Genomic DNA, 13,193 nt, shown 5'->3' with positions numbered 1-13,193 from the left:
CCCTTTTTTTGCTGGGGGGGGGGGGGGTGCCAGCAGGACCGGAGATGCAGTTTTCACCAACAGAAACAGAACAGAGAAAACGAGAGTGGAGGAAGGAGGCCTCCCGGCACGAGAAACAGACCCCTCCACCATCCTCCCCGGCCCCCTCTGAAAGTTATTTACAGAATCCCTCTCTTTACAAAAAGAAGGGGAAAAAAGACACGGTCTTTTTATCTACAAAACACACCGAGATCTATACAGCAGCGGTGAGAAACCCCCGAGACGGACTGGGCGAGGGCCGGTTCCACGAAGGACCCCGCCTGCCAGTTGCCCGTGGGCACACCTGGGCACAGCCAGCTAAGTCAAGGACTAGGTACACGAGTGCCGCTTTCCGGGGGCAGGCTCAGCGGAGAACGGGCCCTTCCTGCCCTGGGCTGCAGGTCCCCGAAGCAGGCCTGCTCTGCTGTTCCCCCCAGCAGCCTTCCGGCAACGATGCCATCATGACTCCCGGGGGGGGGGGGGGCGGGAAAGGGGAAAAGCCCCTTTTTTCCCCCTCCTCTCCTGGTGCTACAAAAGTTTTGCCCACATACACCCCCTCCTCCCCACCCTCCCCGGCTTGGTTTCGGAGAAATCCCATCGGCGGTCATGCGTCTCCTTACCCCAAGACCACTGCTCACGCGAAGGGTATTCGTGCCGCTCCCATATGCTGCGGAACAGGCCCGAAATACAACCCACCCGCCCCCATTTATGTACATGCGCGCGCACACAGGTTCACAGTTGTGTTCAGTTCACATTTCAAGGGGCTGGTTCCGTCCCGAAGAGGCTCAGTGAAGGATTCAAGTAACGGGCAGGGCCAGCCTCGGTTTGCGCTGCCGCCGCCGCCCCCCGGCATCTGTCCACTGCCGGCAACGGACCTCCTGCCGGGAAACGATAGCAGACTCGGCCAGTCCCGGAGCAGCCGCCGGGAACCTCGGCCGCCTCAGTGCACTGCAGATCCACAGGTAGCCAAAAAATGTCTCCTCAAACCCCGGACTCCTCGGCAGAGCGGTGCCCCCCGCCTGGGTCCTCTCCGGCCCCGGCCATCCGGGTACGCTCCTCTCCCCCGCCGCCAGTTAGCTGTGGGCCTCGGTGCCGTTGGGCGTGAGCTTGGCTTTCCTCTCCGTGCAGGGCCCGCGGGCCGAGTACTGGACCAGCAGGAAGGGCTCCTTGGTCTCCCCCTCGCCCACGATGCTCTCCTCGTCCTCCGACTGGCTGATGCGCTGGAGGCGCAGGTAGCACCAGCAGCCGAGGATCAGGGCACCCAGCGCCGCAATGGCGATCAGGATGACGATGACCGTCACCACCCCGGTGGTGGGGCTGTGGTCCATGATCGACATGGCCGGCTCGGGAAGTGGGGCCCGGAGGGGCTCACGGCGGTCAGTGGCCGGAGAGCTTCAGCCGCATCGCAGGACCTGGAAGGAGAGAAGCGGGAGAGTGTTAGGGGGGTTGGCACTCGGCTGCAAGCAAAGCTCTTGGGTATCCGAGGCAGAATTCCATCCGAGGCAAGGCAGATTGGGGGGGGGGGATTTGTGCTCTCTTAGGGGTGGCGGAAAATGCTATCAAATCCTAGCCAACTTATGGTGACCAGCAGGGGTCATTTCCTGCGGGAGCGCACAGGAGCGGAGCTCCGGCAGTAAAGAGCCCAGGGGGCGGGCACATGCAACAAGCCCCACCCCCTGCTCCCAGCAGCCCTCGTTCAGAGCAAGAAGCAGCCAGGTAACCTGCAGAGCCGCCCCCCGGTCCAAAACAGTCCAGTGGCAGCGTTAAGACCAGGTTTTATTCAGGTACAAGCTCTCCCTCCTCTGCAAGGACAGATCTGCACGTTCCCCCCCCCCCAATAGCTAGCAATCCAAAAGAGTCCAGTGGAGCCTGAGTGGTGGGTGTTGCCTTCTTCTGACACACTTCCGGTGATGTCAGGGGGTGTGGCATATGCAAATGACTTATGCTAACGAGCTCCTGCACCTGTTTTTGTATGAAATGACCCCTGTTGACCAGTGTTCCCTCTAAGCTGAGTTAGTGTGAGCTAGCTCACTGTTTCTTAGCCTCCTGCTCGCACGTTTCTTTGGCTTAGCTCGGGAAGGACATGGCTCCAGTGCAAACTGATTGATGCAGTAGCCCAATCGTTCGCTCACAACTTGAGTGCCAGGAGCTCAGAAAGTAGAATTTTTGCTCACAAGGGTCCACAGCTTGGAAGGAACGTTGCCGCCAACCCTGCTCAGCTTCCGAGATGTGACGAGATCGGGCTCACCTTGGCCTTTTGGGTCAAGGCTGTTCTCTGGCAACCCCCTTCAACAAAAAAGGAGAATGCGCAACGTGATGCCGGAATGCCCAGGGAAGTGTTTGGTTCCCAGTCTCTCGGGCAGCCGCCAGCAACAAGAGATGGACTTGCAGACACAAGCCTGCGATCCCACCAGCCCTGTGAACGGCAACGGATCTTCTTTAAGGTTTCTGGAACTCCCTGAAGGGTGCTTCCCCCCTCTGAGCGCTCCAGCTACAGGGGGACCAATCTAGTCCTTTATCTGCCATCACAAGGCTACAATCTGGCCTCATCATGGACCCCCCCCGCAGGACGCTGCAGGCAGCAGGGTCTGCCCTCCTGTTCCAAAAGCCACGAGCTGTTTTGTATAGAATTGTAGAATCATACAATGTTAGGGTTGGAAGGTACCTTGCAGGTCATCTAGTCCAACCCCCTGCACTCTGCAGGAGCACAGCCGAAAGACAGCCCTACAACGTACCCGGAAGATGATTGTCCAGCCTCCGCTTGAAAATGTCCAGCGAAGGAGCCTCCACCACCTCCCGAGGCAGACTGTTCCACTGCTCAACCACCCTGACAGTTAGGAAGTTTCTCCTGATATTTAGCCGGTAATGACTCCCTTGTCATTTCCACCCATTAGATCTCGTCTTGCAGTCCGGGGCAAGAGAGAATAGATCTGCTCCATCTTCTACATGACAGCCCTTCAGATACTTGAAGACTGCAATCATGTCCCCTCTAAGCCTTCTCTTTCCCAGGCTAAACATACCCAACTCTTTCAGCCTTTTCTCGTAAGACTTGGATTCCAACCCTCTCACCATCCCGGTTGCCCTCTTCTGGACACGCTTGAGCTTGTCAACATCCTTCCTAAAATGGGGTGCCCAAAATTGGACACGGCACTCCAGGTGAGGCCTGACCACAGCATACCCCAAATTCGGACCAGTTGCCGGAACCCGTCCAAAGTAACACCAGGGCATCAGACAATGACTACCAGGCAGCAGAAACCGGGCCCCGGCCTTCGCTGCATCGCAGCATTCCCAGTTTGCAGGCAAAGTCTCTCTCCCAGGGAACTGCAGAAGGAACCCGGCCAGCCAAACTCAGGAACTCTAAAGGGGAGGGGGCTCCATAAAGAGGGACTGACTCAGCGAGGGAAGCCAGGGGGCCCACCGTTGGCGAGACCTGAACAAGGCCGCTTTGGGGGGACGTTCACTCACAGGGGTCGTCCTAAGTCAGAAGCGACCAGCACACAGCACCCCCACACAAAGGAGAATGCAAGTTCTAGAGTAAGCTCAGGGGTCATTTCCTGCAGGAGCGCACAGGAGCAGAGCTCCGGCAGTAAGAAGAAGAAGAAGAGATTGGATTTATACCCCGCCCTTCACTTGGAGTCTCAGAGCGGCTTACAAACTCCTTTCCCTTCCCCTCCCCACAACAGGAGACACACTGTGAGGTAGGTGGGGCTGAGAGAACTCTGACACAAACTGCTCTTTTTCAAGGACAGCTGTGCCAGAGCTTGTGACTGACCCAAGGTCACATCAGCAGGTGCAAGTGGAGGAGTGGGGAATCAAACCCGGTTCTCCCAGATCAGAGTCCGCACACTTAACCACTACACCAAACTGGCTCTCTGTGTGCATTGGGAGCAGCAATCACGCTGGTGGAGGGCGAGGTAAGCCACCCACAGGACCCGTGTCCCTCCTTCCCATGGAACAATAAAGAACGACTGTTCCTGTTGACAAAAACTACAGAGGAAACAGCTGGTGCTTCCTTCCCCACCGGAGAAAGATTGGTCCTTTCCCCCCCCCCCCCCATAGCTAGCAATCCAAAACAGTCCAGTGGAGCCTGAGCAGTGGGTTTTGCCTTCTGACACACTTCCGGTGATGCCAGGGGGCGTGGCATATGCAAATGAGTTATGCTAATGAGCTCCTGCACCTCTTTTTCTGCGAAATGACTCGAGTAAGCTTATACCGGTAATGACAAGCAATGCACCACTCCTATCCCACAGACAGAGAGCTCCCCTCTAGGGTGTAAGCTGCTCCCCAAAGCGTGGCACCGTCCACGGTCAGGCTGCCGCTTGAAGGACAGATGTCAATGCGTCCTTCTGATGTGCTGCACTGCATGGGGCCTTAGCAGCAAAGGGCTAACAGGCCCCGATCCCTGGGGCTCTTCCTAAGCCGCCGTCGTCTGTTTACACACCTGCCCACCCTGTGACCTTCTGCCGCCGGCCCTCCCCGCTGTCCGTCCTGAGATCTTGCCATGTAGGGGGGGGGGCTGCCTGCGAGGTGAACAGCAGGTGCAAAGCCCTTGGGCACCCCATAGCAAGCCCAAGGGGGTGTCGGAACAGCTTCCCTCCACCCCCCCCAAAAGCTGACACGGTCATGCTTGCCTACGAACCGCTTGTGCCGCAACGAAACGGCAGTCCTTCTTTTAAAAAAATCCCACGGAACTCTTTTGGCATTTTCGCAGCCATTGATCTCACAGCAATCTGACGCTCAACGGAGTCTCACTTTTCACTTGTTCGGAACATTTCGAGGGATTTTCGGGAGCGGGGCCCAGCCACGCGCCACTTGGCCGGTTGATCCCACCCACCTGTCTAGATTTAGCGTGCACACACTCAAGAGTGGTCCTGTGGTTATTATTCTTTTAAAACAAATCTCATGCCACCTTTCTACCCAATTGGGGCCTCTAAGGTGGCTAGGGATGGGCATTCGGTTCATATGAACAGAATGCACCCCCCAAAACGGCCCATTCGGGCCCCTTTCGGGCTGCTGTGGGCCGATTCAGATTCTCTGATCTGAATCGGCTTGCTGCCGAATTTTGGTGGCAAATCGGCCCCATTATATCCTATGGGCCATTGAAGTCAATGGTGAAAGCATAGAGAACAATGGAGGGGATGGGGGCAACCTGTTTGGGGGCCCGTAAAAATCGAACCCCTGGTCCAATGTTATTGAAACTTTGTGGGTATCCTGGGGAGAGGTTGCAGCAGCTACCCTGCAAGTTTGGAGCCTCTCCTTCAAAGCCCCTCCCCCTCCAGCCCCCAGAATATACCCTATGTTTTCGCCACTGACTTCAATGGCCCATAGGATATAATGGGGCTGAAATTGACATTCGGCTGGCAAAAGACTCCCCAATGGGCTGTTACTGCTGAAATTGACATGTGGGAGTGTTTCTGCCGAAATTGATTCTGACCGATTCGGATGAATCCGAATCGGGCGAAATTATTATTTTTTTGCACACCCCTAAAGGCGGCACATAGAACAACCATTAAAACGTTTGAACGATTAAAAACATTTCAAATTAGAGAGAAATAGAGATTGGCTTTATACCCCGCCCTTCACTACCCGAAGGAGTCTCAGAGCGGCTTACAAACTCCTTCCCCTTCCCCTCAACAGACACCCTGTGAGGCAGGTGGGGCTGAGAGAGCTCTTTCAAAGACTGCCGTTGAGAGAACAGCTCCGAGAGAACTTGTGACTGACCCAAGGTCACACCAGCAGCTGCATGAGGAGGTGTGGAGAATCAAACCCGGTTCTCCCAGATTAGAGTCTGCACGCCAAACCACTACACCAAACTGGCTCTCTGAAGCGATTCAGTAAAAAACGCCTAAATAACACCTGAATCACTTACTGAAGCGACTCAGTAAAAAAACTCCTAAATAACATTAGAAGCAGGGGCCAATAGCCATTATCGGGAGTGTGCCAAACGTCCCCCGCACCCCCCCCCAAACACTCACAAACAAAACGCTTACAAAAAAACCAAAAACCCTTTGCCTTCCAGCCCCCAACCAATGCCTCTCCCTCTCTCAGGAACAGGTAACTAGGAACGCATCAGCCACAGACTGCCACCCCTGGGAACATTTGCGGCAATACCCTCCCAATGACCAAGCGTTTCTCTTTGTACCTGAGCTCAACCAGACTGGCTTGCGCCAAGCACAGCACCGGCTTCTCCACAGAAGACCACGTGGCATTCACCGCATGGGCACCTGTTTACAGTCACCCACCGCCGCAGCAAGAACCTAAGCGGGTCTCCTCCGAACGGAGTCCTCCTTAGCTCAAGGGACCCTGTCTGAGGGCACACAGGCTCCGCATCCCGCTACGACTGGCCGTCTCTGTCCGGCGGCACTGCAGAAAGACGGCTGCGCCTCTGGAGAAAGGGAGACCATTTTTGCAGGATGCTCCGTCTCCACGCTGTGGAGGATAAACCTGCTCAGTTTCCTGCCAGCGAGAGCCGCCTCCCTCTGTGTCACGGGGATGAAAGGGAGTGGATTTACGAGGATCTCAACGAGGCAGATGAACGACGCAGCAGCATAATTTTTTTTATCAGCGCCAGAAACACGCCGCTGCCAGGCAATTGCCTCCAAAGCAGACCGTCTCTTCTCTTTGCCGTATCCACAGATGGCAACCAATGCTCCCTCTAAGTGATGGGAGTCTTGTGAGCAAAAATTCTATTTTGTGAGCCTCTGGCATTAGAGTTGTGAGTGAGCGATTTGGCTAGTGCACAGATTAGTTTGCTCCGGAGCTGTCCTTCCTGAGTGAAGACAAAAATGTGTTGAGCCAGAGGCTAAAAAACTGTGAGCTGGCTCACACTAACTCAGCTTAGAGGGAACGTTGATTGCAACCCATAGGGGGACACAGGCTGTTTACAGAGGGAAAGCTTTCCAGTGGCGCAAAATCCATTTCTTGCCCCTTTCAGTGGTACTTCATAAGAAGAGCCCTACTGGATCAGGCCAGTAAAGGTCCATCTAGTCCAGCCTCCCGTCTCACACAGGGGCCAGCCAGTCCCTCTGGAGAGCCAACAACAGGGCAGAGAGGCCGAGGCCTTCCCCTGAGAAGAACATCAGAAGAGCCCTGCTGGATCAGACCAGTGAGGGCCCATCTAGTCCAGCCTCCCGTCTCACACAGGGGCCAGCCAGTCCCTCTGGAGGGCCAACAACAGGGCAGGGAGGCCGAGGCCTTCCCCTGAGAAGGACACCAGAAGAGCCCTGCTGGGTCAGACCAGGGAGGGTCCCTCTAGTCCAGCCTCCCGTCTCACACAGGGGCCAGCCAGTCCCTCTGGAGGTCCAGCAACAGGGCAGAGAGGTCGAGGCCTTCCCCTGATAAGAACACCAGAAGAGCCCTGCTGGGTCAGACCAGGGAGGGTCCCTCTAGTCCAGCCTCCCGTCTCACACAGGGGCCAGCCAGTTCCTCTGGAGGGCCAGCAACAGCGCAGAGAGGCCGAGGCCTTCCCCTGAGAAGGACACCAGAAGAGCCCTGCTGGATCAGACCAGGGAGGGTCCCTCTAGTCCAGCCTCCCGTCTCACACAGGGGCCAGCCAGTTCCTCTGGAGGGCCAGCAACAGCGCAGAGAGGCCGAGGCCTTCCCCTGAGAAGGACACCAGAAGAGCCCTGCTGGATCAGACCAGGGAGGGTCCCTCTAGTCCAGCCTCCCGTCTCACACAGGGGCCAACCAGTTCCTCTGGAAGGCCAACAACAGGGCAGAGGACGAAACCTTCCCCTGAGAAGAGCCTCAGAAGAGCCCTGCTGGATCAGACCAATTATCCATCCAGTCCAGCCTCCCATCTCACACAGGGACCAACCCGTTCTTCTGGGCAGCCAACAACAGGGCAGAGGGGCAGAGGGGCCGAGGCCTTCCCTCGACGTGGTCTCCTGGCTCTGGAAGCAGAATCAGAAGCACAACAGCAGAAGACTGGCCCTGCTGACAGTTGTCTGCAGGACCCTGAGCTCCCTTTCCCCAGAGTTCCCCCACTCCTCCTCGCACCCTGAGACTCATGCCAAGGAAGCTGTCAGCTGAGTCCCCGAGAACAGCCGCCCCAGAATCGTCAGCTCCAGGCTTGCGATGGAGCACAGAGGCCGGTTCACAGCATCGCTCGGAGAGAGGGGGAAGCCCTCCGTGGGGACACAAGAGCCCACGTTCAAGCCTCCTTTAAGGGCAGCCCCCGGCCCATGGGGCACAGGCCGCCGTCTGGGAGGCTCTCCGCCCAAACCCACTGCATGGTGGCAGCAGCCCTTCCACACCGTGGGAGGAGGAGGAGGGCAGGAATCCTCCGTTACGCTTCTGCAGCAGGAAGAGGGCAGGACACTGCCGGGCACGGGACTTGGCTTTGCTGAGAATTCCCGTTTCACAAGCCATGGTCAAGTTTCTAGCCCTTAAGGCTGCAGCGGGCGGCGTGGCAGCCGAGGAGCCGTGGCACACATTCCCAGGGACCGGCAGGTGGGGCTTTTCGGTGCCCTACATAGCTCAGCTCCTTGCTGCTTCCCCGTGACCAGAAGACTACGTCACACGCGTTTCCGCATTTGCTTATATAGGTCACCGCATTTGCAGCGCAAAGGTGGCTTCTCCCAAGGGGAGAGCGTGCCCGGGAAGCGATCCTGCACACCCCACCTTCAGAAATACGGTTGAGTCAGAGGCGGGGGGGGGGGACAAGCAGGCCTCCGCCCGCCCAGAAAGACCTGCCTGAACAGCCGCGGGGAGCTCGCTTCGCCCCCTCCCTGCCAGAAGAAACCTCCAAGGACTGCAGAAGCAAGAGAAAGAACATGCAGGACGGACGGGCGCCCGAGGACCCTGCGGGAGCAGCACCATCTTCACACCAGGAGGACACGGGCCTGGCTCCGACTGGACGCCGGGGGCGTTCCCAGTGCTCCACCTTGCCCAGGCCTGCTCAGACCGACTGCCCCCCCGGTTGGGACTGTGCAAAGCTGAGGGGCACAGGCTCGCCCCTAGCGTGGAGTTTCTGACTGCGGAGAGGGAAGCGTAACGGATAAACAAGCAGAGAGTGCATCTCTGCGGCCACCACGACTTCCCGAGCGCCGCAGCACCTGAGGCGTAACTGGGCCGGGTCTGCCTGCCCCAATTAAAACTGTCGTCCGGGAAGGTTCCCCCACAGGGGCCCTCTCCCACCTGCTAACGCCAAGACGGGCAGCCGTGTTGGGCCGCAGCTGCAAAATGGACCTGGAGCCCTGGGTTACCGTGATGCTGGAATAAATATGGTTTTAAGGGGCCCCAGCTGCATTTCACCTGCTCACCAGAGAACCACTGGGAGATCTCGAGACCAAACCCACCCACCACCAATTTTCCCTCTAAGCTGTGGAGTCCTGTGAGCAAAAATTCTACTTTCTGAGCTACTGGCATTAAAGTTGTGAGCGAGCGATGTGGCTACCGCATAAATTAGTTTGCTCTGGAGACCCATCCTTCCTGAGCTGAGACAAAAATGTGTGGGCCAGAGGCTAAAAAACTGTGAGCTTGCTCACACTAACTCAGCTTAGAGGGAACACTGCCCACCACTACTACCACCCTGCAGTTGGGTTCTATCACTGTTTTCCCTGCCGGCCTACCTGGAGTGCAAAAACAACCAAGGACAACAGAGTGAGAGCGCTGCTGTAACCAAATACGTTAAAGTTCGGAAATGGGCTGCCTCTCAGAGACACCCAAATCATACAAAAATTCCACCAGTAAGAATCCACAAATATTACTCTGTTGAAAACAGTACAACGCTGTAGTCAAATGCAGTGTCAGTACCAATGAACTCACAAAAAATTTACAAGAGTCCCGTTGCCAACTGACCCAATAGGATGTAGTTAAGCAATCAAACTAACCAACAGCTGAGACATATTTGAGCCAGTTTGGAATCGTGGTTGAGTGCGCGGACTCTAATCTGGGAGAACCAGGTCTGATTCCCCACTCCTCCACTTGCTCCTTGCTGGATGACCTTGGGCAAGCCATAGTTCTGATAAGAGCTGTCCTTGAAAAAGAGCAGTTTCTGTCAAGCGCTCTCTCAGCCCCACCCACCTCACCGGGTGTCTGTTGTGGGGAAGGGAAGGGAAAGGAGTTTGTAAGCCACTCTGAGACACCTTTGGGTAGTGAAGGGCCATGGGGTATAAATCCAATCTCTTCTCTTCTTCTATAAACTTGGGAACAATATGGACCTTTCTGTTTTCTTGGAATTTTTATATGATTTGGGAGTCTCTTGAGATGCAGCCCATTTTTGGAGCTTAACGTATTTGGCTACAGCGGGCCTACCTGGAGTGGCAGGCCGGGAAGTGGCGTAAAGGACGTCCCTCCAGGAGAGCAGTTGGGAAAATGACCAGAACAAGCACTGTCTCTTGGAAATATGACTCTGTGGTGGGCTTTGAGGGCCCTTTTGAAGAATGAGGAAGCAGGGCTGCATTGTCAGCCGTCCGAGACACAACGTAGTCGCCAGCCAGACACATGGCCTCACCAGAACCAGCTTTGGTCAGCAGTGCCAACGAGGCACCGACCTGCCTCAGTCCTTTCCACTGACCTCACGATCAGGGCCCCAGATCTGTGAAGATGCAGAACGGTCCGGAAAGGCATGGCCGCCGCCCCCCCCCGCCCCCCCGCACAGAGAGCAACCAACCAGTGTTCTCTCTAAGCTGAGTTAGTTTGAGCTAGCTCACAGTTTTTTAGTCTCCGGCTCACACATTTTTGTCTTAGCTCCGGAAGGATGGCTTCCAGAGCAAACTCATTGATGCAGGAGCCAAATCGCTCGCTCACCGCTTTAATGCCAGTAGCTCACAAAGTAGAATTTTCGCTCACGAGACTCCACAGCTTAGAGGGAGCACTGATGGGGATATTGATTATAAGCAGTGTTCCCTCTAAGCTGAGTGAGTGTGAGCTAACTCACAGATTTTTAGCCTCTGGCTCATACATTTCTGTCTTAGCTCCGGAAGGATGGCTTCCAGAGCAAACTCATTGATGCAGGAGCCAAATCACTCGCTCACCACTTTAATGCCAGTGGCTCACAAAGTAGAATTTTCGCTCACGAGACTCCACAGCTTAGAGGGAGCACTGCAAGCGACCCCACTGTCCCAAGGGGTCCCTTGGCCCCTCCCCCAGAATCCTGCCCCCCACTTTCTCCCACAGGGAAGCACCGTTCCTTCCGCCCCACAGACAGATGATGTGGGACACTTTCAGGAACTTAGGTCTGAAACTGCACCCTACAGCATCCATGCCAGTTACTGGAAAAGAAAGGCAGTGATACAAATGCTTTGGATGAACCAAGAATCATAGAATGTTAGAGTTGGAAGGGACCTTGCCGGTCATCTAGTCCAACCCCCCCTGCACTCTGCAGGAGCAGAGCCGAAAGATAGCCCTACAACACACCCGAAAGAGGGTCGTCCAGCCTCCGCTTGGAAACGTCCAGCGAAGGAGCCTCCACCACCTCCCGAGACAGACTGTTCCACTGCTCAACCACTCTGACAGTTAGGAAGTCTCTCCTGATATTTAGCCGGTAACGACCCCCTTGTCATTTCCACCCATGAGATCTAGTCTTGCAATCCAGAGCAAGAGAGAATAGATCTGCTCCATCTTCTACATGACAGCCCTTCAAATATCGGAAGACTGCAATCATGTCCCCTCTAAGCCTTCTCTTTCCCAGGCTAAACAGACCCAACTCTTTCTGCCTTTCCTCATAAGACTTGGACTCCAACCCTCTCACCATCCCGGTTGCCCTCTTCTGGACACGCTCCAGCTTGTCAACATCCTTCCTCAAATGGGGTGCCCAAAACTGGACACAGGACTCCAGGTGAGGCCTGACCATAGCAGAATATTGCGGAACAAAGAGGCTTTGTGGTGTGGAGCCCTCCACTCACCAGTGGGAGGAAAGAAATTGGCTTTTAAAATCCCCCCCTCCCCCGGCCGCTAGCAAGAGGAGAAGGCCGCAAATTCACAACCACAAGTTACGCTCACACACAAGGTCTCTGACACCTCAGACTTCAGCTGCCCAGGCACCTTAAAGGACTTCCAAAAGAGAACGGCCTTCAGCCCGGGCACAGAAGGGAGGGGTGTGTGTATGTCTGTGTCTGTGCCAGTCTCACCTCTGGCGGGCAGGTGAAGAGGGACCAACCAACCTTTAAACAGGGCCAGTTCCCACCGGAAGGCATCGCCAACAGGCCTCAAAACCCAGGCAGGCCGATGCAGACAGAAGCGAGCCTGAACACAAGCCACCGCTTACCACCTTCAAGGACAACACCCCCCTCCCCGAAAGGGCGCCTGGGAAAGTGGCCCGCCGATGTAGCTGATAAAGGTGGTGCCAGCCGCACTCATTACCTGCCAGCGCCCTCGCAGACGAGGTCTGACGGCGCCAAACAACCTTCCGTGCCAGTTCCCTGTACAGCTGGGAACCTAGATGCAGGTGTGACTGGGGGCCTCCACACCTGCCTTCTCCCAAAACGCCTGCAGCCAAAGCACCCCGATACCCAGCAACTGAGATATCCAGAAGTATCCCCAAGTGGCACAGGTGCTTCCTCCAAGGGAGCGCTCCCTTGCCCGGATCAGGGCAAACTCCTGTTCCCAAATCCCACAGGGCTTCCATTTTGATCTGGATTAAAAAACTCCCCGGCCCCCGTTCTTCGCTGCCTGCAGATGTTTCACTTCCTCCCTGGGTTTTATTGACTTGATTCATATCCCGCCTTCCCCGCAAGCAGAAAAAGTCGACAGAGTGCACCCCAAATCTCTGGCCAGTGTCTCCCAGCAGTTTCGTGGAGACGTTACAGGAGCCCTTCAATAAAACTGAGGTTGGTTACGGTCTGTAAAATAATGAGCGGAGTGCCTCTCGGGCCCTCTAATGCCAGCCCTCGAGGGAGCCCTGCGCCAACACAGCCCTCTCCTCCTCCAAAACCCCACAGTCAGGAAGTCCAGATCAATAACAAAGACCCCTGGGAGGTCCCAAAGGACCAACTCCCCTTTGTCCAACCTTAGTGGGGTGACCAGGGCTAGGCCAGAATCCAGACTGAGACAGAGCGCCGGTCTTACCTGCAAACTCTTTTGTGACCCTTCCTGGAAGGAGCACCCCCCCCCCCAATCGCCTCCGGCCAGAGGTGGCACCAGGTGCCCTCCCCGGCACAGAGCCCAGCGCCTCTGCCTCCTTCTCCCCCCCCCCCCCCCCCCCCCCCCCCCCCCCCCCCGCCCCCCCCCCC

At 56.2% G+C, this 13,193-nt stretch overlaps 1 protein-coding gene across 2 annotated transcripts in view; it reads right to left on the bottom strand.

Moving 5' to 3' along the window:
* Positions 1-596: 596 nt before the first annotated feature.
* Positions 597-13,193, bottom strand: part of SNN (stannin) — a 14,412-nt gene continuing 1,815 nt past the window's right edge. The window contains exons 1-2 of one of the 2 annotated variants that reach the window (XM_015409936.1): positions 6,161-6,219; positions 597-1,430 (exon numbers count right to left, since the gene is read on the bottom strand). In XM_015409936.1, the coding sequence (XP_015265422.1) occupies positions 1,092-1,355 (264 nt within the window). In that variant the 5' untranslated portion in view covers positions 1,356-1,430; positions 6,161-6,219 and the 3' untranslated portion in view covers positions 597-1,091. Of the gene's footprint in view, positions 1,431-6,160; positions 6,220-13,193 lie in introns of those variants that run through there. The other variant, XM_015409935.1, reaches the window with a different exon arrangement.

The sequence above is a fragment of the Gekko japonicus genome, unplaced genomic scaffold, assembly GCF_001447785.1.
Source record: "Gekko japonicus isolate JY-2015 unplaced genomic scaffold, Gekko_japonicus_V1.1 scaffold78, whole genome shotgun sequence".
NCBI lineage: Eukaryota > Metazoa > Chordata > Lepidosauria > Squamata > Gekkonidae > Gekko > Gekko japonicus.
The sequence above is the reverse complement of the archived record's forward strand: the minus strand, read 5'-3'. Positions and strand labels throughout refer to the sequence as shown.